Source organism: Hylobates moloch, unplaced genomic scaffold (genome assembly GCF_009828535.3).
Source record: "Hylobates moloch isolate HMO894 unplaced genomic scaffold, HMol_V3 SCAFFOLD_17, whole genome shotgun sequence".
NCBI lineage: Eukaryota > Metazoa > Chordata > Mammalia > Primates > Hylobatidae > Hylobates > Hylobates moloch.
Genome location: NW_026652292.1, coordinates 82329227 through 82355619, shown reverse-complemented (window position 1 = coordinate 82355619; position 26393 = coordinate 82329227). Strand labels below are relative to the sequence as shown.

Genomic DNA, 26393 nt, shown 5'->3' with positions numbered 1-26393 from the left:
GCAGGAGAATGGCGTGAACCCAGGAGGTGGAGCTTGCAGTGAGCTGAGATCTCTCTCTCCACTGCACTCCAGCTTGGGCGACAGAGCAAGACTCTGTCTCAAAAAAAAAAAAAAAAAAGTGGGTTGAGCCAAGTAACTAACAGTTTTGGGCTTGTTACTGTACCATAACCTAGTCTCCAGTGGTTCTCAAAGTCTGATCCCCAGACTGGCAGCTTCAGTGGCCTGGATGCTAGTTAGAAATGCACATTTTCATGTCTCAGACCTACTGCACCATAAACTCTGGAGTGGGGCCCAACAATCTGTGTTCTAATGTGTCCTTCGTGTGATTCTGATGCCCTTGAGTTGAGAGCTACTGTCTGAATTTCCTGACTGATAAGTCAGGAGGCTGTTGGCGTCAGTCTTGGTGAAAGAGCTTGGTGGTTGGCCATTGTTGGGATTGTGGGTGTGGAGAAAAGTGGACAGGCCTAGCTAGGAAGGCTTCTGGAGTAAAATTGATAAGTTGTGTTGTTTGGGATAAGGAGAGATGAGGGGAAGTTCTGGTGCCAGTGATAGCCCTAAGTTTTTGTCTGACAGAACCAGATGGATGGAGGTGCCATTTACTGTCCAGATAGCATTCTTTCTGTATGCATTTACATTTCCTTCCATTTCAGGTTCAGAAACAAGAGAAAGCCCATTAAGAAATAAAAATTTGTGGACTTCCTTAGCTCAAGTAACAGTTTCTCAATGAACCCCACCTTTATACCCCTCCCCCCATTTAAAAGTGTACCCCTCTGCAGGACTGGGCGCGGTGGCTCAGGCCTGTAATCCCAGCACTTTGGGAGGCTGAGGCAAGCAGATCACTTGAGGCCAGGAGTTCAAGACCAGCCTGGCCAGCATGGCGAAACCCTGTCTCTACTAAAAATACAAAAAATAGCTGGGCTTGGTGGCGCACACCTGTAACCCCAGCTACTCAGGAGGCTGAGGCACGAGAATCGCTTGAACCGGAAGGTGGAGGTTGCAGTGAGCCGAGATTACACCACTGCACTCCAGCCTGGGTAACAGAGCAAGACTCTGTTTCCAAAAAAAAAAAAAAATGTACCTCCTTCGCTCTCCTGATCCCCACCTTGTTTACCCCATCTGCTCTCCCAGCTGTAGTGGAAGCCCCATGAAAGCAGGGCTCTTGTGTCTTGTCCATGGCTGCGTTCCCAGAGTGAGCAGCATGTGTGGGTGCTCAGCATGTGTGAGCTGAAGGAGCTGCCTAGATGGCGATGAGGAGCGAGTATGGCCCACATGGAGCTGCACACGGGAGCTGCGTTGCTGCCTCTCATTCTCTGTTCATGTTTTTCTACACAGTAGCCTAGGATAGAGGCTGGAACTGTCATGAGAGCATGGAGAAGCTTGTTTAACTTAAGACAACTTATTCTTCCTTAAGTGGGAGAGAAAAATGACATTTCAGCAGAAGCAGCACTACCCACAATGAAAACTTACAAAATGAGACTACTGAGAAAGTTGCAGGTATAAAAATTAGATTTTTCTCCCTTTTTTTGTGGGGGAGGAGATGGGGTCCTGCTCTGTCACCCAGGCTGGAGTGCAGTGGCATGATCTTGGCTCACTGCAACCTCTGCCTCCTGGGTTCAAGCCATCCTCCCACCTCGGCCTCCCAAGTAGCTGGGACTATGGGTGCATGCCACTGTCCCTGGCTAAGTTTTGTATTTCTTGTAGAGATGGGATTTTGCCATGTTGCCCAGGCTGGTCTCGAACTCCTGAGCTCAAGTGATCTGGCCCACCTTCGCCTGCGAAAGCACTGAGATTACAAGTGTGAGCCACCGCAGGCCCCTTTTGTTCTTTTTTTTTTTGAGACGGAGTTTTGCCCTGTCACCCAGGCTGGAGGGCAGTGGCACAATCTTGGCTCACTGCAACCTCCAGCTCCCTGGTTCAAGTGATTCTCCTACCTCAGCCTCCCGAGTAGCTGGGATTACAGACATGTGCCACCACGCCTAGCTAATTTTTATATTTTTAGTAGAGACGGGGTTTCACCATGTTAGCCAGGATGGTCTTGATCTCCTGACCTTGCAATCTGCCTCCCTTGGCCTCCCAAAGTGCTAGGATTACAGGCGTGAGCCACTGCACCCAGCCTCATTCTTTATCTGCAGATTGTATGCTTTATTTGTAGAAGATAAATTGGGATTATGTATCGTGTTAACAGTTTATTGGGTTCTTTTCAGTTGAGTTCTGAAATCTGCAAGTGTGTCTTTAAAATTCAACTGCCTAGGCTGGGCGCCGTGGCTCACGCCAGTAATCCCAGCACTTTGGGAGGCCGAGGCAGGCGGATCACCTGAGGTCAGGAGTTTGAGACCAGCCTGACCAACATGGAGAAACCCTGTCTCTACTAAAAATACTAAAAGTTAGCCAGGCGTGGTGGCGGCAACCTGTAATCTCAGCTACTCAGGAGGCTGAGGCAGGATAATTGCTTGAACCCGGGAGGCGGAGGTTGCAGTGAGCCGAGATCATGCCATTGTACTCCAGCCTGGGTGACAAGAGCAAAACTCTGTTTCAAAAAAAATAAAAATAAATAAAAATAAAATTCAACTGTCTGTAACTCCTTTGAAACAAATAGTCCTGCTTGTTTGTCCAGTATCTACCTTTTTAGGCTGAACGCATGTCTGTCTTTTATATACCAGTATGTTCACAGCTGCTATAGGCATTTCAACAAATTAGTGGATTAAATCAGTAAAGGGCAGAAACAAGACATTGCCAGTGCCCTATCTCAGACCCCTGCTTTTGGATCAGTGGAGCATTATTGAGGGCTCTCTACTGATTCAGAAAAAATAATAACAGAATGAACTGTGGTCATTGCCTTCTCTTTTCTTTGGGAGAGGGGGCCCTGATCATTCTTGTAAGTTGATGAAACTTCTGAGGTAAAGGAAATCTGTCTCAGTGGCCCCTGTTTACATGGATTTTGATAGGATCTTGTCCTTGCTCTGCATTTCTGCCTCTGGGGAGTCTCAAGTGGCTGCTTGGGGCCACGCATAATGCTGGAGTGTGGAAGCATATGCTCTGGGTCCTTGAGCCTAGCTGCTGTTCATGGCTGTGCCTTCTTGGTGGGTGCCCCTGTCTCAGGAGCTGTTACTGCCTCTCTTGGTACCCATGCACTGCTCCTCTTTGTTACCACCCAGAGGTCTCTGCACCGGTTCTGCAGAGCTGCCCTGATACAGGTAGTCCCTCACTACTCTCTTCCCTCAGGACAAATTCCAGGCACAGGAATGATATAGAGAAACTGAGTTGTGTGAGTTCCAGCCTAGAGTTTGTATAAATTTTATTTCCAGAGATGTGCAATTTGACACATTGTTATGGCAAAATTAGCTTAAGTATTTTTAATAATTCTATAATCAGAAAATATATTTTATGAATAATTTGTATAATACAGAAAAGTGGAAGGAAACATACAACTCTGCTCTCACCAACCAAAATGTTGAAGCATGTTTTCTGCTTATCTGTTCCTTTATGAAACTAAAGCATGTCCATTGAAGACGTATGCTTTGTGAGTCTTGTAATCAAAGGTGACAGTCCCTGTTCTACTCCCCTTCAGAGTTCCATCAAAGCAACCTCTGCTCTTTCAGCTGTTTCCTTTTTTTCTTTTTCCTTTTTGAGACAGGATCTCACTCTGTGGCCAGGGCTGGAGTGTGGTGGTATGATCTCAGTTCACTGCAACCTCTCTCTCCCGGGCTCAGGCAATTCTCGTGCCTCAGTCTCCTAAGTAGCTGGTATTACAGGTGTGCACCACTATGCCCAGCTAATTTTTGTATTTTTAGTAGAGACAGGGTTTCACTGTGTTTGCCAGGCTGGTCTTGAACTCCTGGCCTCAAGTGATTCACTCATCTTGGCCTCTGAAAGTTCTGGGATTACAGGCTTGAGCCACTGTGCCTGGCCTTTCAGCTGTTTCTATTTATCTGTACTTTAAAAAGTAACTTGTGGCCGGGTGCGGTGGCTCATGCCTGTAATTCCAGCACTTTGGGAGGCCGAGGCGGGCAGATCACGAGGTCAGGAGATCGAGACCATTCTAGCCAACATGGTGAAACCCTGTCTCTACTAAAATACACACACCCAAAAAATTAGCCAGGCGTGGTGGCGTGCGCCTGTAGTCCCAGCTACTCAGGAGGCTGAGGCAGGGGACTTGCTTGAACCCGGGGAGGCAGAGGTTGCAGTGAGCTGAGATTGCGCCACTGCACTTGAGCCTGGGGACAGAGCGAGACTCCGTCTCAAAAAAAAAAAAAAAGGTAACTTGCTTATTTTGCTAATTTTAGAACTTCCAGATTGATATAAGTTCAGTTCTATCTGTGGAAGATGATGAAGATTTAGCTTTCTTACCCGCCCCCTCTTACCTCCCATGTTACCTCCCTACTTCTTCCCAATATTGTAGTGGCTTGATGATCTATTCCAGAACTTAGTGGTTGAAAAAACAACAACCTGTATTTGTTTACAGTTTTGTAAGTGGGACATGGTTTGCCAGGGTTAGCTTGTTCCTCCTGCTCCATGTGATGCCAGCTTGTTGGTACTGGCTGTCAACTGTGAGAGTTCAGTAGGGTCTTTTGGCCATGGGCTTCATTCTTCCCAGTGTGGACTATCTCATGAGGCTGCTTGGGCTTCCTTGCAGCGTGGTGGCTGGTTCCATGAGGGAGGAAGTGAGATCTGCCGGTTGTTTTAAAGGCTATAGTGAGAACTGTCATCACTTTTGACATGTTGTTCTTTTTTTTTTAAATCCCCCTTGCTCAGTTATAGCAAGTCCCCACTTTTGCCATGTTTTGTTGGTAAAAACAGCTACAGGGCCAGGCTAGACTCAAGGGAATGGGGAAACAGACCTTCATCTCTTGGTGGAGAGAGTGACAAAGAATTGTTGACCATCTTTATTTGTATTTTATTGGTGAGGTCTTGCTCCCTTGCACAGGCGAGAGTACAGTGGCCTGATCATAGCTCACTGTAGCCTCCAACTCCTGCGTTCAAGCAGACCTCCTACTTCAGGCTACCAAAGTGCAGGGATTACAGGTGTGAGCGTGAGCCACTGCACCTGGCTAATTTTTGTTGGCTGTCTTTAATCTACCACACTTTTATAGCAAGTTTTGGTTTAAATGAATATAAATTGTTACATTGTTCAGCTAAATCATACACTGTGATGGATAATATTTACTTGTATGACTTTTTGTTTTCCTGGTGGTAAGTTTTTCTGTTGGCTTTATTTTCCATGTATCTGTTACTAATTCAGCCTAAAGTTTTTCAAATGCACTGTATAAAAAGCCTTTGGGATGGTCAGTTACACTAGATCTGTCAGTTCCTTTTTTTTTTTCTTCTGTGATGACCTTTCTCCCAGAGCTGTCTTCCTGCTCCAGATTGGACTCCTCCCTATCCTGCTGCACAGCTGTTCACATCATCTTCTGAGATGGACCATCTGTTTTTTGGATCTCATGTCTTCCTTAGTTTACCTTCATGTTTGGTGATACGTGGTCTGATAGTTATCTTAAAATATGTGTGAAGCAACGTTTATTAAGACTATATGGCTGGGTGCAGTGGCTCACGCCTGTAATCCCAGCACTTTGGGAGGCTGAGGTGGGTGGATCACCTGAGGTCAGGAGTTCGAGACCAGCCTGGCCAACATGGTGAAACCAGTCTCTACTAAAAATACAAAAATTAGCCGTGCCTGGTGTTGGGCGCCTGTAATCCTAGCTACTCAGGAGGCTGAAGCAGGGAGAATTGCCTGAACCCGGGAGGCGGAGGTTGCAGTGGGCTGAGATCAGGCCACTGCACTCCAGCCTGGATGACAGAGTGAGATTGTCTCAAAAAAAAAAAGACTTTATATGCCAGAATCATCTGCGCATATCCTCAGCTGATAGCTTGGTTGGCTATATATCATTTAGGTTAGTAATGATTTTTTCCTCAGAATTTTGAAGGCATTACTTTATTTTTTATTTTTTTATTTTTTATTTTTTTTTTTTGAGACGGAGTCTTGCTCTTTCGCCCAGGCCAGAGTGCAGTGGCGCGATCTCGGCTCACTGCAAGCTTCGCCTCCCGGGTTCACGCCATTCTCCTGCCTCAGCCTCCCGAGTAGCTGGGACTACAGGCGCCCGCCACCGCACCCGGCTAATTTTTTGTATTTTTAGTAGAGACGGGGTTTCACTGTATTAGCCAGGATGGTCTCGATCTCCTGACCTCGTGATCTGCCTGCCTCGGCCTCCCAAAGTGCTGGGATTACAGACGTGAGCCACCGCGCCTGGCCCTGTTTTTATTTTTTTTGAGACTGAGTCTCACTCTGTCACCCAGGCTGGAGTGCAGTGGCAATCTCGGCTCACTGAGGACTCCACCTCCAGGGTTCAAGCGATTCTTCTGCCTCAGACTCTGGAGTAGCTGGGATTACAGGCGTGAACCACTGTGCCTGGCTAATTTTTGTATTTTTAATAGAGATGGGGTTTCACCATGTTGGCAAGGCTGGTCTCAAACTCCTGGCTTCAAGTGATCCACTGGCCTTGGCCTCCCAAAGTACTGGGATTACAGGCGTGAGCCACCATGCCCAGCTGCTTTATTATTTTTGAGCTTCCCATGTATATTAGTGTGTGTGTGTGTGTATATATATATATATATATATATATATATATTTTTTTTTTTTTTTTTTTAAGACAGAGTCTCACTCTGTTGGCCAGGCTGGAGCACAGTGGCATGATCTCGGCTCACCTCAACCTCCGCCTCCCGGGTTCAAGTGATTCTCCTGCCTCAGCCTCCCAAATAGCTGGGATTACAGGCACCCGCTACCATGCCTGGCTAATTTTTGTATTTTTAGTAGAGACGAGGTTTCACCATGTTGGCCAGGCTGGTCTGGAACTCCTGACCTCAGGTAATCCACCCGCTTCGGCCTCCCAAAGTGCTGGGATTACAGGCATGAGCCACTGTGCCCAGTCGTATATTAGTATTTTTTGAGACAGGGTCTTCTTCTGCCACTCAGGCTGGAGTGCAGTGGTGTAGTTATGGCTCACAGCCTCTACCTCTTGGGCTCAAGCGATCCTCCCACTTCAGCTTCCTGAGTAGCTGGGACTACAGGCATGCACTACCACACCCAGCTAACTTTTTTACTTTTTGTGGAGCTGGGGTTCTTGCTATGTTGCCCAAGCTGGTCTTGAACTCCTGGGCTCAAGCGATCCTCCTGCCTGGGCCAACCAGAGTGCTGGGATTATGGGTGTGAGGCACCACGCCTGGCCAAGATTTGACTTTTTTTTTTTTTTTGAGTCGGAGTTTTGCTCTTGTTTCCCAGGCTGGAGTACAGTGGCACCATCTCGGCTTACTGCAACCTCCGCCTCCTGAGTTCAAGCGATTCTCCTTCCTCAGCCTCTCAAGTAACCGGGATTATAGGCATGTGCTACCATGCCTGGCTAATTTTGTATTTTTAGTAGAGTTTCATCGTGTTGGTCAGGCTGGTCTCAAACTCCTGACCTCAGGTGATTCACTCGCCTTGACCTCCCAAAGTGCTGGGATTACAGGTGTGAGCCACTGCGCCCAGCCGACCTTTTTTTTTTTTATTGAGATAAAATTCACATAACATTTATTGTTTAAACCATTATAGAGTGTACAATTCAGTGGTGTTTTTGGTATGTTCAGTGTTGTGCAAAAGTCACTGCTGCCTAATTCCTAAACATTTCATCAGCTCAGTAAAAAACTCTGCACTGTTAAGCAGTCACTTTCTCTCCTCTCCTCTCCCAGCCCCTGGCAGCCATTCTACTTCTGTCTTTATGGATTTGCCTATTTTAGGCATTTTACATAAATGGAATCATACAGCATGTGGCCTTTGTATCTAGCTTCTTTCACTTAGCATCATGTTTATCTATGTTGTAGCATAAACCAGGACGTCATTTCTTTTTGTGGCTAAATATCCATTGCATGGATAGACCATTTTGTTCAACCATTTATCAGTTGATAGTTGGGTTGCTTTTTGCTATTACGAATAATGCTGCTGTGGAACATTCTTGTACAAGGTTTTTTATTGAGACGGAGTTTCACTTTCGTTGCCCAGGCTGGAGTACAGTGGCATGATCTCAGCTCACTGCAACCTCCGCCTCCTGGGTTCCAGTGGTTCTCCTGCCTCAGCCTCCCAAGTAGCTAGGATTACAGGTGCCCACCACCACACTTGGCTAATTTTGTATTTTTGTTAGAGACGGGGTTTCACCGTGTTGGCCAGGCTGGTCTCGAACTCCTGACCTCAGGTGATCACCTGCCTCAGCCTCCCAAAGTGCTGGGATTACAGGGGTGAGCCACCACGCCTGGCCTTTTTTTTCTTTTTTGAGACAAGGTCTCACTCTATCACCCAGGCTGGAGTGCAGTGGCACAATCTTGGCTCACTGCAGTCTCCGCCTCACAGGCTGAAGCGATCTTCCCACCTCAGCTTCCCGAGTAGCTAAGACCACAGGCACATACCACCACGCCCAGCTAAGTTTTGTAATTTTTGTAGAGACAGGATTTTGCCATGTTGTCCAGGCTGATCTCAAGTTCTTGGGCTACAGCGATCCTTCTGCCTTGGCCTCCCATAGTACTGAGGTTACAGGTGTGAGCCACTGTGCCCCGCCTACGTGGAATTGTTTTATATGAGAACAGAGGTTCTACCATCATTCAGTGATAGCAGGGCTGAAATATATTTCAGGCAGACTAGTGTGATATATTAGAAAATGAGGGTATTTTAGGTATGTGTAAATCATATTTGCAAACTTGGGGTTTCCATTTCAGTCTTTTCCGCCCCTGGAGGAATGGGTTGGAGCTTGGTCCGTCTCACGGCCTGGCTCTGGGGCATGTCCTGAAGATCTCTCTGCTGTCCTAGTGTTGAGACCTCCTTCTGCTCAGTTGGATTCACGGAATTATCGGAGTGGGCTTTAGCTGACATCTAAGCCAGTGGGCAAGATGGGAGCAGTGAGGCCTACTGTGTCTGAAGTGTTAAAGCTCCCCAGAGGGCCGGGCGCGGTGGCTCATGCCTGTAATCCTAGCACTTTGGGAGGCTGAGGCAGGCAGTTCACGAAGTGAGATCGAGACCATCCTGGCTAACACGGTGAAACCCCATCTCTATCAAAAATACAAAAATAAAAATTAGCCGGGCGTGGTGGTGGGCGCCTGTAGTCCCAGCTACTCAGGAGGCTGAGGCAGGAGAATGGCATGAACACGGGAGGCGGAGCTTGCGGTGAGCCGAGATCGTGCCACTACACTCCAGCCTGGGCGACAAAGGGAGACTCCATCTCAAAAAAAAAAAAAAAAAAAAAACCACACACAAAAAAACAAAAAACCTCACCAGAAATGCACACTAGGGCTTACCCAGCCCCAGTCCAGGAAGGAATAGTCTTCCTGCCTCCCCACCGCCCTCTATGCTTTCTCTTTTCCTAGCATATCTACTCTTCCTAATTTCTGCCTCTCTCCTCTAGAATATTAGCACCTCAAGAATAAGAAAGGCATTTTGTTTGTTGCTCTATTTCCAAGTGCTGGAGAACTTGGGTGGGACTCAGTGGTTCTTTATTTTTATTTCTTTATTTTTATTTGAATTTTAGAGATGGGGTCTTGCCATCACCATGTTGCCCAGGCTGGTCTCCAACTCCTGGGCTCAAGTGATCCTCTTGCCTTGGCCTCCCAAAGTGCTGGGATTACAGGTGTGAGCCCCCACACCCGGCCTGAGTGAGTGGGTTCTGAATGGTGACTGTTGTTGTCCATAGCCTTCCCCCTGCTTCTGAGAGCAGAGTCCCTCCCCTCATGTTGGAGACCTCCCAAGGTCCATGTGGTCCTAGAGGGGCTGTTCAGCCTCCCTAGCCCCTTAACGTGTCAGGTCTTGTTGTATATATTCCGTGAAATGTGAATAATTAGTTATATAATTCCTAAGCACTTATTTTAAAAAAAACAGCAATGTGATGCTTAACTCTTCCCACCTCTGTTCCTGTCCCCCTTAGAAAACTACTGATAACTCTTCTTTTTTTTTTTGAGACGGAGTCTCGCCCTGTCACCCAGGCTGGAGTGTAGTGGCCCGACCTCGGCTCACTGTAACCTCCGCCTCTCGAGTTCAAGCAATTCTCCTGCCTCAGCCTCCTGAGCAGCTGGGATTATAGGCATGCACCACCACACCCGGCTAATTTTTTGTATCTTTAGTAGAGACAGGGTTTCACCATGTTGGCCAGAGTGGTCTTGAACTCCTGACCTTGTGATCCGCTCGCCTCAGCCTCCCAAAGTGCTGGGATTACAGGCATGAGCCACTGTGCCTGTCCTAGAACCACTGGTAACTCTTAACTGGTAATTTCTGTTTTAACTTCTATATTTTTATTTTTCACCTGAGTGCTTAAATATTTTCATCCTTTTTATAATGGTCATGTTGCATTTGTAATTTTAAGATATTTTAAGAAGAAAAATATTTATAAACGAGGAATTCTTAGGTTATTAGTCTTCTTCCTACAACAGCACATCTCCAGTACCAATCTGATTCCTCTAAGTCTGCCTCCCTAGGTTTGATATCTCTAACTCTAATCCCTTCCGTTCTTTGTCCTTGTGATTTTACTTCTTTCTTTTGTGAAAGAGATATGCATATTAAACTTTCAGGCCGGGCTCGGTGGCTTAAATGTCGCCAATCCCAGGACTTTGGGAGTCCGAGACGGGTAGATCACCTGAGGTCAGGAGTTCAAGACCAGCCTGGCCAACATAGTGAAACCCCATCTCTACTAAAAATACAAAAAAATTAGCCAGTGTGGTGGTGCATGCCTGTAGTCCCAGCTACTTGGGAGGCTGAGGTGGGAGGACTGCTTGGGCCCAGGAGTTCTAGGATGCAGTGAGCTGTGATGGCACCATTGCACTTTAGCCTGGGCAACAGAGCAAGACCGTGTCTCAATAAAAAAAAAAAAAAAAAATGAAAAGAAAAAGTTGTCTTTCCCTCATCCTCCCAAGCCTCTCCAACTAGAACTGCATTGGAATGTAAGCTCCTTGAAGGTAGAGGATTTTTGGGGGTATACATAACATAAAATTTACCATTTTAACTTTTTTTTTGAGACAGAGTCTCGCTCTGTCGCCCAGGGTGGAGTGCAGTGGCGCGATCTCGGCTCACTGCAAGCTCCGCTTCCCAGGTTCACGCCATTCTCCTGGTGCAGCCTCCCGAGTAGCTGGGACTACAGGCGCCCGCAACCACGCCCGGCTAATTGTATTTTTAGTAGAGACGGGGTTTCACCATGTTGGCCAGGATGGTCTTGATCTCCTGACCTCGTGATCCGCCCGCTTCGGCCTCTCAAAGTGCTGGGATTACAGGCGTGAGCCACTGCGCCTGGCCCATTTTAACTATTTTAAAGCATTTAGTTCTATGGTCTTAAGTGCATTCACATTGTTGTACAACCATGACACTATCTCCAGAACTTTTTCATCTTCTCAAACTGAAACTCTGTCCCATAATTCCCCATCCAACTTTTTCTTCCCCCCAGCTTCTGGCACTCACCATTCTACTTCCTGTCTCTATGAATACTATTCTGGGGACCTCGTACGTGGAATTTTACAGTATTTGTCTTTTTTGTGTCTGCCTTATTTCACTTAGCATAGTTTCTTCAAGATTCATCCATATTGTAGCAGATATCAGCATTTCCTTCCTTTTAAAGCTGAATACTACTACACTGTGTAGATAGTCTACATTTTGGTTATCTATTCATCTGTTGATGGACCCCTGGGTTACGTCTACCTTTTGGCTACTGTAATAGTGCTCCTGTGAACATGGTTGTACAAATATCTTCTGGTTCCTGCTTTTAATTCTCTTGGGTAGACAGAGTGTTTTTCACCCTGTTTTGTTCAATGTTATAATCCCAACACCTAAAATCAGTGTCCTGCTCATAGTAGGCACTTTATATTTGACAGAATGAAACATTCATGAATGTTATGTCTTAATTTATCTTACATGGTTTTCATCTCTTTATCAGCCCTTTTCCTTGCTGATTCGCTCAGATTTATCTTCTAATCTATTATATTTTTAGCTGTGCCTGGTCTGCTATATTCAACTCAACTGAGTTTTAAATTTCAATACCAATACCTTTTTTTTCCAAGTCTGCAAATCATGGAAACAGTAATTTCCTGTTCTTCTGTAGAAGACCTTCCATACTGTCCCATGCCTGGCTCCTGGAGGATCTCTCACTGCTGGTGGGAGAGGCTGTGTTTACCTCAGGGGCATCTCTCAGTGGCTCTCCCGGGGAGAGGGGGACTCCCCATGGGCAGTTCTCAGGTTGCCCTGCAGGCCCTACCAGTGTCACTCATTCTAGACCTGTTTTGACATATATTTGTTGGTCTCGGGATTTAGCCTTCTTAGGCAGAGGCTTGGGGTTCACATTTCTCAAGGGTGGCTCTGTCACCCCAGTGGCCTCTGGTGGGTGTTTGCTGAGGGCCTAGCCCTGGGCTGGCTGGTAGAGGGGCTCAGGTGATGATGACAGCACTGTGACCACAGACACTCACCTGGTGATGAGGAAGTCCTCTGCCTGGTGGTGGCTTCTTTTCCTCCTTAATGTTTGAAAGTACCTGCAAGGTGAGTCCTCTGTCCTCAGGACATGGAGTGAGGATGAGTGGTAGAGGCTCTTGGCCAGGGTCCCACAGTTTAATAAGTGGCAGAGCTGGGATTCTAGTCCAGACAGCAGCCTCCACACTTGGTGCTCCTAATCACTGTAGCCAGCTGCTCTCCATGACTCCTCTCCTTTGAGCTCTGTGCAGGAAGCCCAGTCAGACCCAAGCCCCTGTCCTGTACCTCTGCTCTGTATTCTGGCTGCCAAGCCCCAGCTCTTAAACCCTGGGGTCCTGCCATGGGCAGCCTGCACCCTGTGAGGCTCAGACTGCTGTTCCCTTTTCATTTCTAGACCTGGAGATTTCTTTCTTGCTTTGCATTAGGCAATGTAGCTAGACAAGGTCTTGCTGAGTCACGAGGCTGGCGTGCAATAGTGTGGTCACAGCTCACTGCAGTGTCAACCTCCTGGGCCCAAGCCATCCTCACACCTCAGCCTCCCGGGTAGCTGGGACTGTAGATGTGCGCCAGTGTGCCTGGCTAATTTTATTTTTTGTAGAGACGGGGTCTCACTATGCTGCCCAGGCTCGTCTCAAACTGCTGGGTTCAAGCAGTCCTCCCTCCTTGGCCTCCCAAAGTGCTAGGATTACAAGTAGTGAGCCACTGTGCCCGGCCTCTCTCCTTCCCTCCCTTCCTTTCTTCCTTCCCGAACTCTTTTCTTTCATTCCTCTCCTTCCTTCCTTTCCTTCCTCCCTTCTCTCTTTCTCTTTCTTTCTTTCCTTCTTTCTTTCTCTCTCTCTCTCTCTCTCTCTTCATTTTTTGAGACAGTGTCTCACTTTGTCACCCGGGTGGGAGTGCAGTGGCACCATCTTAGCTCACTGCAGCCTCGACCTCCCAGGTTCAAGCAGTCCTCCTGCCTCTCCCCTCCAAAGTAGCTGGGACTACAGGTGCATGCCACCACTCCTGGCTAATTTTTGTATTAGTGACAGGGTTTCACCATGTTGACCAGACTGGTCTCGAACTCCTGAACTCAAGCAGTCTACCCGCCTCAGCCTCCCTAAGTGCTAGGGTCACAGGTGTGAGCCACCATGCCTGGCCTCTTTTTTTCTTTGAAACAGCATTTTAGCCATCTTCACCAGAAATTTTCCATAATGTATTAACATGGTGACAACATTAATAGAATTCCTGATGTTGAATTATCCTTATATTTTTGGATAAGCCCTTTTTGGCCATGGTATCTTATTCTTTTTTAATATAGTGATGGCTGGGTTTGATTGACTTCTATTTAGGGTAGTTTCAGTCAGTTCTTGACTGATCCTGTCTATAGCTTTTTTTTTTTTTTTATATACTTTTTTTCCCTGGTTTTGGTATAAGGATTATGCTAACTTTGCATAATATTTTGGGAAACTTTACATCATTTTCTATGTATGTTTCCATCATTTTGTTTTTTTGAGATGGAGTCTCTCTGTGTTGTCCAGGCTGGAGGGAAGTGGTGCGATCTCGACTCATGGCAACCCCCGCCTCCCACATTCAAGCAATTCTCCTGCCTTAGCCTCCCTAGTAGCTGAGATCATAGGTGTGCGCCACCACGCCTAGCTAATTTTTGTATTTTTATTAGAGAATAGGGTTTTGCCATGTTGGCTAGGCTGGTCTGGAACTCCTGACCTCAGATGATCCTCCCTCCTCAGCCTCCCAAAGTGCTGGGATTACAGGCATGAGCCACTATGCCTGGCCTGTTTCCATCATCTTTGAGTAACTTAATAAGAATAAATTATTTGTGATGAATAATAATACAACAGCTAAAAAGACTAAGCTATATTTGTACATATCATGATAGGGAAATAAAGGTATGTTGACTGACTGATCAAGTTGCAGAACAAAGGTATGACAGTGTTTATAGCAATACAAACTGCATTCAACAGTTCTGTGTTAATGAATACACGCTATAGCCTGGGAGGGTGTGTAGGAAGATCATGATGGAGATTGCCTCTGGGGGAGAGCAAATGGAACTTACACGTTGGAAATAAGGTAGACTTCATCTTTATGTGCTTTATGCATTCACTCCTCACCAGACTGGTGGGAGGCAGCACCTGGAGGTAGAGTGCTTATATTTGAGTGCTGCCCCTCTGCTTCCCAGCTGTACGACCTGGGTGTCACAGCCCCTGCACCTGTGGAGTGGAAGAGTCATGCCTACCTTATAGTGTTGTGGGTGTGGAGGTGAATGGTCTGCCTAGGTGACCCTGGCTTCTTGGACCTGGCAACCCCATGAGGGCTGGCTCCCATTGCTCCTTTCCTTTCCTAGTTCTCAGGTCTGGAGACTGCCTTCAAACCAGAGTGCCACAGAGGAAGCACTAAATACACATTTGTAGTGGTTATTATTTGTAGTTCTTTTCTTTCATGTAAAAACTAGAAGCAGCTGGGCATAGTGGCTCACGCCTGTAATCCCAGCACTTTGGGAGGTCGAGGTGGGTGGATCACAAGGGCAGGAGTTCAAGACCAGCCTGGCCAACGTGGTGAAATCCTGTCTCTACTAAAAATAAACACACACACAAAATTAGTGGGACATGGTGGCACACACTTGTAATCCCAGCTACTCAGGAGGCTGAGTCAGGAGAATCGCTTGAACCCGGGTGGCGGAGGTTGCCGTGAGCCGAGATCGGGCCATTGCACTCCAGCCTGAGTGACAGTGAAACTCCATCTCAAAACAACACAACAACAAAAAACTGGAAGCAAACGTGGCAGAATGCAAAAAATTGTATTTCAAGGTGGCGGGTATATTAGTTTGTCCTATTGTTCTTCATACTTTTCTAAACTTAAGAACTTACCCACTCCTTGCCTTCCCCAACATAAGAAAGATAGTTAAGCCCGGGTATGGTGGCTCACATCTGTAATCACAGCACTTTGAAAGGCGAAGGCAGGTGGATCGCTTGAGCCCAGGAGTTTGAGACCAGCCTGGGCAACATGGTGAGACTTTGTCTGTACAAAAACACAAAAATTAGGCGGGCATGGTGGCAAGTGCCTTGTAGTCCTCACAGCTGCTCAGGAGGCTGAGGCAGGAAGATCACTTGAGCTTGGGAGGCAGAAGTTGCAGTGAGCCGTGATCGTACCACTGCACTCCAGCCTGGGTGGCAGAGTGAGACTCTGTCTCAAAGGAAAAAAAAAAAAAGGAAGGTGGTTTGGGCTGGGTGCAGTGGCTCATGCCTGTAATCCCAGTACTTTGGGAGGTTGAGATGGGAAGATCCCTCGAGCCCAGGAGTTTGAGATCAGCCTGGACAATATAGTGAGATCCATCTATACAAAAAAAGGATTAAAAAGTTAGCTGAGCATGGGGGGGGTGCACCTATAGTCCCAGCTACTCGGGAGGCTGAGATGGGAGGATTGCTTGAGCCGTGAAGGATGGAGGTTGCAGTGAGCTGAAATTGTGCCATTGCCCTGCACTCCAGCGTGGGTGGTAGTGAGACCCTGTCTCAAGGGAAAAAAAAATTGTTTGGCAGGGTACAGGGGCTCCTGCTTGTAATGCCAGCACTTTGGGAGGCCGAGGTGGAAGGATTCCTTGAAGCCAGGACTTAGAGACTAGCCTGGTCAACAAGACAAGATCCCGTCTCTACAAAAAATTTTATTTTTATTGATTTATTTTTGAGACGGAGTCTCACTCAGGCTGGAGTGCAGTGGCATGGTCTTTGCTTATTGCAACCTCCACCTCCTGGGTTCAAGCGATTCTCCTGCCTCAGCCTCCCAAGTAGCTGGGATTACAGGCATGTGCCACCAACCCTGGCTAATTTTTGTGTTTTTAGTAGAGTTGTGGCTTCACCACGTTGGCCAGGCTGGTCTTGAACTCGTGACCACAAGTGATCCACCTGACTCAGCCTCCTAAAGTGCTGGGATTACAGGCATGAGCCACCTCACCCAGCTGCTGAACTTCTTGAATCTGTACATTTGTATCTTATTAAATTGGGGAACTTTTGGAGGACCATTGTTTTCTCCAAATATTTTTGCCTTTTTTTTTTTTTTTCCCTCTCCTCCTTCTGGGTGGGACTCCAGACCCCTTAATTTTGTTCCACAGATCTGTGAGGCTCTGCTTCCTTTTTTTCCCCCCTTCTTTTGACAGTCTTGCTCTGTAATCCAGGTTGGAGCTCAGTAGTGCAATCATAGCTCACTGCAGCCTTGACCTCTTGGACTCAAGCGATCCTCCTGCCTCAACCTCCTGAGTAGCAGGGACTACAGGTGCACATCACCACGACTGGCTAATTTTTATATTTTTTGTAGAGATGGGCTCTCACTGTCTTGCCCAGGCTGGTCTTGAATTCCTGGACTTGAGTGATCCTCTTGCCTTGGCCTCCCAAAGCCTGACCACATTCCCCTTAAAAATGGGTTTGTGGCCAGGTGCGGTGGCTCACGCCTGTAATCCCAGCACTTTGGGAGGCCAAGGTGGGCGGATCACAAAGTCAGAAGATCGAGACCATCCTGGGTAACACGGTGAAACCCTGTCTCTACTAAAAATACAAAAAATTAGCCAGGTGTGGTGGTGGGCGTCTGTAGTCCCAGCTACTCAGGAGGGTGAGGCAGGAGAATTGCTTGAACCTGGGAGGTGGAGGTTGCGGTGAGCTGAGATCACGCCACTGCAGTCCAGCCTGGGTGACAGAGCGAGACTCTGTCTAAAAAACACACACACACACACACACACTTTTTTTTTTTTTTTGTCCAGCAGCTGGAATCTCTTTTCAGTTATTTCATAAGCTAGGCTGCTTGGAATCAGCCTGGAATTTGGGCAGAGTTTATAGGCAGAATTTGGGGCTCCCCTCTGAGACTCTCTCCTTGAGATTCCCCCCCTCATAGCTGTTACAGTTGCTTCAAACTCTCCTCAGTCACACATTTAAAAATGGAGTTCACTCAGTGCTGTTCCCTTTCTTTCAACAGTTGGTTCCATCCATTTTCTCTCTGCTTTTGGTTACTCTCGGTTCCTTCAGGAGGTGGTTTTTTATATTTTGTCCAGGGTTATAGTTTTTACCTTGGGACAGTTGGTATGATATGAGCTGGAAGAGGAACTGACTTTGATCTACCTTTTTAAGAAATTTTGCGGGTCAGACAGAAGACATTTGTATGTGTTTTGGTGTTAAAGAGTTGTCCAGAGCACATGAAGCTGAACTGGGACTTTAACGTTTTTTCAAGGTTTTACATTTGCTCTTTTTTTCCTGTCTCCTTCCTCAGCTGTCTGCTTTTCTGTGGAGACTGTGGGTTGCAGACACCAGCAGCCCCCTGTTGCTGCACGTCAGGTGTCCTCCACCTCAGTACTGTGGACATCTCGGGCCGCATAGCCCTGTTGCCTGGGCATCCTGTGCGTTGCAGGAGATGCAGCAGCGTCCATAATGCTGTCCATGATGTGGATGCAGCAGCGTCCACAACCCATCATAGGTCAGGGGCCGCCCCCTAGTGATGGTAATAAAAAAATGCTTCCAGATGAGGCTAAGTGTCCCTGGGGAACAAAATCCTTCCCATTTGAGAACCGCTGTTCTAGTCCACGGTCATCTCTGGTCCTTACTGTACTCAAATTTTCCCCGGTGTCTGATGCTGTTGATTTCTGCCTTCTCAGAAGGCTGTTGTTGGAGCTTGTGATGGTGTACGCCTGAGAGATGCCTTCCCAACTGGGGCGGGTGCCTACCTGTTTCTTATTCCTAGCTGTGTTTTGGGGCTCTGGCCCCTTCACTAGATGTCTCAGATTAGGGACTGTAGCTTTGTAGTGAAGACGCCACACCACCATGCTGCAGCCAGAGTTACCTTCCTAAACTGCCCCTTCTGCACTTGGGCCTCATTGGCCAGTGTGGTGCACTGGCAAAGTAACCTGTGTTGTGGCTCAGTGGTGTTGTTCTCAAGTAGTTAATCTTCAGGTAGTAACTAAAAAATGTGACCTTACTGCTGTGCTCTTTCTTGTTTAATTTAGGCCTGAACACGGAGGGGATTAGTGGACTGAGATAAGAATACTGGGTTGAGCATAGCCAGACCTGGCTGGGAATGCTTTCACCCTTGGAGACTCTTGGCTTTTTGCTTCTTATTTTCATCAACCTGGGGGTAATCCTGTGCTTGGAGTTGGAATATCTGGTTTTAAACTTTGCTGATCAGGTCATCTTGGGCACATTCTGAGCCTCCGCCTGATACCTCAGCTGTAACAGGAGGGATTGGGATGAGCTCTTTTCCCGTTAGTGTTGATTTTGCTTTTATGCTATTCCCTGTTGTCCTTTTGCATAGGCCTGGCATTATGCCGGCTGCCTCACACATATTAGCTCTTTTAAGTATATGCTGGTGGACAGGTGGAAATCTGTGTTTCAGGGATGATTGACAAGTTATGCATCCATGGCCACGCTGTAGATTATTAGTGATATGACTGGAGTTTGCTGTCTTGACTGACTTCCATGTTCTTCCTTTAAAAAATGATTCCTTGTTCTTTCAGCTTTATCATTTTGTGATTCCGTGTAATTTTTGTGATACTAAAACTGCTTTCTGTGACCTGAATTATTATAAAAACATCATAAATTGCTTACAAAGAAAATCAGACCCCACAAAGCTGTAGAGGTCCTGGCATACCTATCTTAGGTTTTAAACGTAATTGCTTTTTCTTTCTTTTTTCTTTTTTTAATACCATAGTGTTCTAAGAACGGAAGCATCTGGGCTGGATGGAATTTAGCATCAAGCAGAGTCCCCTTTCCGTTCAGAGTGTTGTAAAGTGCATAAAGATGAAGCAGGCACCAGAAATCCTCGGCAGTGCCAACGGGAAGACTCCGAGCTGCGAGGTGAATCGCGAGTGTTCTGTGTTCCTCAGCAAAGCCCAGCTCTCCAGTAGCCTGCAGGAGGGGGTCATGCAGAAGTTTAATGGCCACGACGCCCTGCCCTTTATTCCAGCCGACAAGCTGAAAGATCTTACTTCCCGGGTGTTTAATGGAGAACCCGGTGCACACGATGCCAAACTGCGTTTTGAGTCCCAGGAAATGAAAGGGATTGGGACACCCCCTAACACTACCCCTATCAAAAATGGCTCTCCAGAAATAAAGCTGAAAATCACCAAAACGTATATGAATGGGAAGCCTCTCTTTGAATCTTCCATTTGTGGTGACAGTGCTGCTGATGTGTCTCAGTCAGAAGAAAATGGACAAAAGCCAGAAAACAAGGCAAGAAGGAACAGGAAGAGGAGCATAAAATATGACTCCTTGCTTGAGCAGGGCCTTGTCGAAGCAGCTCTTGTGTCTAAGATATCAAGTCCTTCAGATAAAAAGGTATTTAGGAGACATCGTGTAAGGGGTCACATGACCTTGAGCAGTGGGCATGGCCACCCTATGAGGGCACCTGCACGAGTACTGGGGTGGGCGGAGAAGGTGAGGACAGGCCTGGTACTTCCAGCCACTTGCCTGAGCCCTGGCTGTGGGTTGGAGGACGGGCTCCAGGATGCCCTGGCACTGCCTCCTCAGTTCTCAGCTGGCTGCTGAGCCAGTTGAGAGGTCTAGAGAGGTGAACTAAGTGTTCAGGATTCAAATGGCTAAAAAGAGGCAAAGCCTGTTTCTTAACGTGGTTCTGCCAGTTTCAGAGCCCTCGCTTGACAACGTCAGGCTGCACTCTTTTCATGGAACTCATCTCCAAGGTGTTCTTTAGCCTGATGTGGTCAGTGGAGACATGCTGGGCTCTAGAGTGTGACTTCTTAAGTCTCCACCATCTGATAAGTGGGAAGCAGAGCTGTGCAGAGGTGCTCCCGCTATCCTTACCCTGTGGTCCAGTGTCCACTTACTGTCTCCTCAGCCAGGTGGTCCAGCAGATGGTCTGCCTCCCTGAGGCCTAGGGATGTGTCTTTTGCCTCCTGTTCTTGGTTCCCAGTGCAGAGCCCAGCACATTGAACACAAGCGAATGAGTGTATCCTCATCCTAACTTGCGATGGAAAGATGTGGTGGCACTGCTCCATTCTGCCTGGTGGTTGGTGTTTCCATGCCTTCATGTGGCACTCAGGATGGCCCTGACACTCGGATGAGTATAAGCCATATGAAACAACCAAGGGGCCATGGCTTTGGCAGAAGGAAGGAACTCTTGATGGGGCAGCAGTCTCTGTTCATCTGGTGGTCTATAGGGTGTTGCTTTTTAGTTGCAGCTCCTTGAAATTGTTAAAATAATGAAGAGCTTTGAGGGTTAAAAAAATGTTTTTTGATTACTCAGGAGCTGTTTAGTCCTCGCTCATGTAATTGCAATGGTGAAGTTTTAACATTTTATTTATTTATTTATTTTGAGATGGTCTCTTTTGTCCAGGCTGGAGGGCAGTGGTGTGATCATGGCTTACAACAGCCTTGACCTCCCGGGCTTAGGTGATCCTCTTACCTCAGCCTCCTGAGTAGTTGGACCACAGGTGTGTACCACTGTGTGCCCAGCTAATTTTTTATTTTTTGTAGAGATGGGGGCTTGCTGTGTTGCCCAGGCTGGTCTCAAACCCCTGGGCTCAAACGATCCTCCCACCTCCACTTCCTGAAGTGCTTGAGTTACAGGTATGAGCTGCCGTGCCCAGCCTAGAAAGATTTTTTGAGGTGCCTACGGCAGTATTGAACCTCATGCTTTTGCTTGGGAAGAGGCCTGTGCAAGTTGTCAGAGACCTAGCTGTTTTGTTTTGAGACAGGGTCTTGGTATGTTGCCCCAACTGTTCTCGAACTCCTGGCCTCAAACGATGTTCCTGTATCAGAGCTGGCTTTTTCCTTCTCCTCCAACTGAAAAACAAACCAAACAAAAAAATCTGGCTTTTATTCCTAGCTGTGTCCCTTGGTTTTGTTAAAACTTGAGTAACTCACCTGAATTTTGACTCTTCCTCTGCAGAGTGGGGTCAATAAATGTAAACCTGGGTTGCTGTGCAGTAATCCGGTAGCTGTTCTGAAAGTGTGTCAGGCGGCCGGGCGCAGTGGCTCAAGCCTGTAATCCCAGCACTTTGGGAGGCCGAGGCGGGCGGATCACGAGGTCAGGAGAGCGAGACCATTCTGGCTAACACGGTGAAACCCCGTCTCTACTAAAAAAAATACAAAAAATTAGCTGGGCGAGGTGGCGGGCGCCTGTAGTCCCAGCTACTCGGGAGGCTGAGGCAGGAGAATGGCGTGAACCCGGGAGGCGGAGCTTGCAGTGAGCCGAGATTGCGCCACTGCACTCCAGCCTGGGTGAAAGACTCCGTCTCAAAAAATAAAAAAATAAAAAAAAAAAGAAAGTGTGTCAGGCCTGGTTCGGTGGCTCACATCTGTAATCCCAGCACTTCAGGAGGCTGAGGCAGGAGGATTGCTTGAGCCCAGGAGTTCAAGACCAGCCTGGGCAACATAGCGAGACCCTGTCTCTATAAAAAATAAAATTAGCTGGGCGTGGTGGCACTGCCTGTGGCCCCAGCTACTAGGGAGGCTGAAGTGGGAGGATCAAAAAAACATGAAAATGTGTCATGTGGCAGCTCATGCCAGCCCTCACCAGCATGCTTGTGGCAAGGTTTTGGGCCGGCATCTTCAGCTCACAGGTGAGAAAACTGAGGCCTGAGGCAGTGGAACAATCTACCCATGTGTATAGTGCTCTGAGGAGCAAGGCTAGAGATTCACCCTTGGAGGGTTGGGGCCATGCTGCCTGTGCTTGTTTCCACTGGAGAGCAGAACTGTGAGTGGCTTGTGGGGAGGAGTTTTTCTTTGGTGGAATGTTCAGCCTCAGCCTACCCATCATGTTCTAGAAATGGAGAAATTGAGGCTCAGAGAGCCCCAAGGACTCAGATTACATGTAATGGAGCCGAGACTTGCTCCTAGTCCTCTTGGCGCCCTTGCCCTCACCACACTGGGACGGTTCATGTTGGTGACACATGAGCTGCTGAGAACTGATCGTCAGACATGACTGGGGGCAGGAGTCAGTATGGATTTGGAATTCTGTGAGAATTCCTTTTCGACCAGTTGAGTAAAGACCATCTATTAATACTAGGCCAAGGAAATAGATTTATATAAAGATCTTCATAATGTTGAACACCTGCTGTGTGCTATGCACTGTCCTGATCCTTTAGCTGAGAGTGAGCGACAATTTTTTTTTTTTTTTTTTTGAGATTGAGTCTTGCCCTGTCGCCCAGGCTGGAGTGCAGTGGCGTGATCTCGGCTCACTGCAAGCTCCACCTCCTGGGTTCATGCCATTCTCCTGCCTCAGCTTCCCGAGTAGCTGGGACTACAGGTGCCTGCCACCACGCCCGGCTAATTTTTTGTATTTTTAGTAGGGATGGGGTTTCACTGTGTTAGCCAGGATGGTCTCGATCTCCTGACCTCGTGATCCGCCCGCCTTGGCCTCCCTAAGTGCTGGGACTACAGGCGTGAGCCACCATGCCTGGCTTAAGAGACAAAATTTTGATGAAACGATGTTGAGGCTATCATCTAAAACACAGCAAGGGAGCACACTCCATTTTTGGGGGTCTGTGTGTATTTGGACATCGTAGCCTGGTGAATCCTTGGTCTTCTGGATACACAGGTAGTGATTGGATGTGTTAGTGTTTGTCTTCTGTTGTTCATTTTCAGATTCCAGCTAAGAAAGAGTCTTGTCCAAACACTGGAAGAGACAAAGACCACCTGTTGAAATACAACGTCGGTGATTTGGTGTGGTCCAAAGTGTCGGGTTACCCTTGGTGGCCTTGCATGGTTTCTGCAGATCCACTCCTTCACAGCTATACCAAACTTAAAGGTATTGTGTTCTTTGGGTTGTTTTTCCAACTTTCTCTTCTGCACTTAATCTTTCTCATCTCCAGGCTTCTTTCTTACTCTAAATAGCCCTGCTGTGGTTCATTTTTGCAGCTTTACATAAAGTTAGTGATTGATTCAAATGTGATGTGTTGCCATTTCTTTTTATATTCAACTCAAATATGTACTTAATCCGATTGAATTAGTGTTAAGGGAGACATGACCTTTGTCTTGTATAATTTCTGTTTTTATGATAGTTTATTTTTATTTATTTATTTATTTATTTTTTTGAGATGGAGTCTCGCTCTGTCGCCCAGGTTGGAGTACAGTGGCGCAATCTCGGCTCACTGCAAGCTCTGCCTCCCGGGTTCACGCCATTCTCCTGCCTCAGCCTCTCCGAGTAGCTGGGACTACAGGCACCCGCCACCACGCCCGGCTAATTTTTTTGTATTTTTAGTAGAGACGGGGTTTCACCGTGGTCTCGATCTCCTGACCTCGTGATCCGCCCTCCTCGGCCTCCCAAGGTGCTGGGATTACAAGCGTGAGCCACCGCGTCCGGCCTGTTAGTTTATTATTTAGTTAACAATGATTGCTTGTTTCAGGATGATTTGCAGCAAGAGTGTTTTATGCTAAGTTTAAGTTGTAAAAATGTCCAAGTGAATTTTATTAGGCCTATGGGAAGATGGAAAACACTGGAAGTGATTAGATAAATTGATTTTTACATGGAGCAGCTGACATAAAATATTAAGAATGTACCACCAGGCGCGGTGGCTCACGCCTGTAATCCCAGCACTTTGGGAGGCCGAGGCGGGTGGATCACTTGAGGTCAGGAGTTCGAGACTAGCCTGACCAACATGGTGAAACCCCGTCTCTACTAAAAATACAGAATTAACCGGACGTGGTGGCGCACGCCTGTAATCCCAGCTACTCAGGAGGCTGAGGCAGGGGAATCACTAGAACCCGGGAGGCGGAGGTTGCAGTGAGCCGAGATGGCGCCATTGCACTCTAGTCTGGGCAACAACAGCAAAACTCTGTCTCACACACACACAAAAAAGAATGTTATATGTCCCTGATACAGAGCAAATAATAGTTGGTTAACCCGTAAATGTGTTTTTAGAGGAATAGTAAAAGATAATGTGGTTTGAGGTTTTTCTGAAAGTTCTTCTAGAGTGAAGTTGGAATTTAGTTTGAGCAAGTTGCGATGTGGCGAGTGCGGAGTTAGAACTGAGCAAGTTAGTGTCACCCTGTGATCTGATCTGTGCACCCTCTGGAAGTGTGGCATCTAGAGTCAGGCCAGACCAGGCCAGTGCTCCAGTCCAATATTGCTGACCAGTCAGCCTCTTATGGCCCCTTGGTGGTCCTTGCATACATGTCCCCTTCTGGTCTCTGGCTGGAGGCCTGAGCTCCTGTGGGGGCAGCGTTGCTGCCCTTGCTATGAGCTTATGTCTTTGCACTGCCACCTGCATGGCCAAAACAGGCTTGTCAGCTGGCTGTGGGAGCAGGTGGCTGCTAGGAGTGGGGTACAGAGGTGCCTCCCTGGCAGATGTAGATGTTAGAGGGGCAGGCTGAGGACGAAGAGGCCTCTGCCGAGTCCTGGGTGCCCTTGCCTGAGTCCTGCCGTGGCCTCTTGTCCTGTGCCATGTGTGCTCTGCAGGAGTTGTGGCAGAAGAGCCTATGGCCTGGCTTCAGCTCTGTCTCCATGGAGGACCTTTGGCATCCTTGGCTTGCCAGAATGCAGGGATTCCTTTCCAAGGGGTTGCGGGAACCCCAGGGTATACCCCAGGGTGTACCCCAGGGCCTCTAGACTTGGTCAGAATATGAAAAAATAAGTGCTGGTTGAGACAGAAGCTGTCTCCCCTTTGAGGATGGACCTTCAAGCCTCTGCAGCCCGAGTGCAGGCACACATGGGTGTGTGTGAGGGGCTGCTAATTCTTTCTCTGCTTTCTAAAACCAGGCACAGTCTCCACACAGCAAACCTTGTGACTCCCATGTCATTTGTCTGTGTGGCACACAAGCAGCTCTTACTGATTTCCTTTTTAGTGTCTGGGGATATTTACTTATTTATATGATGCCATCTTTAGCTTTTAGCCTCTCATGCATATGAAACTGAAGTAGTGTTTTGAAAGTCTCCTTGTTCTTCCTATTAGGGTTTATTACTTTTAATTTCTTCTTTTTTTGGGGATGGAGTCTTGCTCCATCATCCAGACTGGAGTGCAGTGGCGCAATCTTATCTCACTGCAACCTCTGCCTTCTGGGCTCAGGTGATCCTTCCATCTCAGCCTCCCGAGTAGCTGGGACTACAGGTGCGTGCCACCACACTTGGCTAATTTTTGTATTTTTTTGTAGAGATGGGGTTTTGCCATGTTTCCAGTTGGTCTCAAACTCCTGGGCTCCAGTGATCCGCTTGCCTGGGCCTCCTAAAGTGCTGGGATTACAGGCATGAGCCACAGTGCCGCAACCCCACTTTAATATCATTGCATCTTTTCTCTGCTTTGGAGTTAAGTAATTCCTGTAGTCTACAACAGCTTCTCTGACATTCAGATATACTGCCATTTTTACTTCTCTCTCTTTTTTTTTTGAGACACAGTTTCATTCTGTCTCCCAGGCTAGAGTGCACTGGTGCAATCTCAGCTCACTGCAACCTCTGCTTCCTGGTTTCAAGGAATTCTTGTGTCTCAGCCTCCTGGTTAGCTGGGATTACGGTGTGTGCCACTACGCCTGGCTAATTTTTGTATTTTTAGTAGAGATGGGGTTTCACCATATTGGCCAGGCTGGTCTCAAACTCCTGACCTCAAGTGATCTGCCCACCTCGGACTCCCAAAGTGCTGGGATTACAGGCGTAAGCCACCGTGCCTGGCCTCATCTCTCTTTCTTTGCTTGACTCCTGGACCTTGCACTGTGGCTAAGTGCTTTCACTCTTGTGCTTATGGCACTGTCGTGTTACTCTCTGCAATTGAGACTGGGACTTAGGAATCAGCCTGCCAGGGTCTAGTTCAACTGGCTGATCTTGATAATGAACTTAATCTTGCTAAGCTTCAGTTTCCCTGTGTATGAAAATGAGGAAGATGAAACCATCACCTTCATGGAAAGGTCTTAATGCAGTGACCACCGGATGCTTGTATTAGCAATTGTTATTATCCTCCCTTTTACTTTTAAAACCTGAGTTTTTATTGTATCAATCCCCATTCCCCTGGTTTCTTCTATAGCTG

At 47.4% G+C, this 26393-nt stretch overlaps 1 protein-coding gene across 3 annotated transcripts in view; it reads left to right on the top strand.

Moving 5' to 3' along the window:
* The first annotated feature begins 1388 nt into the window (after positions 1–1388).
* Positions 1389–26393, top strand: part of NSD2 (nuclear receptor binding SET domain protein 2) — a 97220-nt gene continuing 72215 nt past the window's right edge. For 2 of the 3 annotated variants that reach the window (XR_009210494.1, XM_032135763.2), the window contains exons 1-2: positions 18998–19758; positions 23026–23188. Coding sequence is in view for 2 of the 3 variants with exons in the window: in XM_032135763.2 (XP_031991654.1) it covers positions 19162–19758; positions 23026–23188 (760 nt within the window). In the remaining variant the exon portion in view is untranslated. Of the gene's footprint in view, positions 1495–18997; positions 19759–23025; positions 23189–26393 lie in introns of those variants that run through there. The other variant, XM_032135759.2, reaches the window with a different exon arrangement.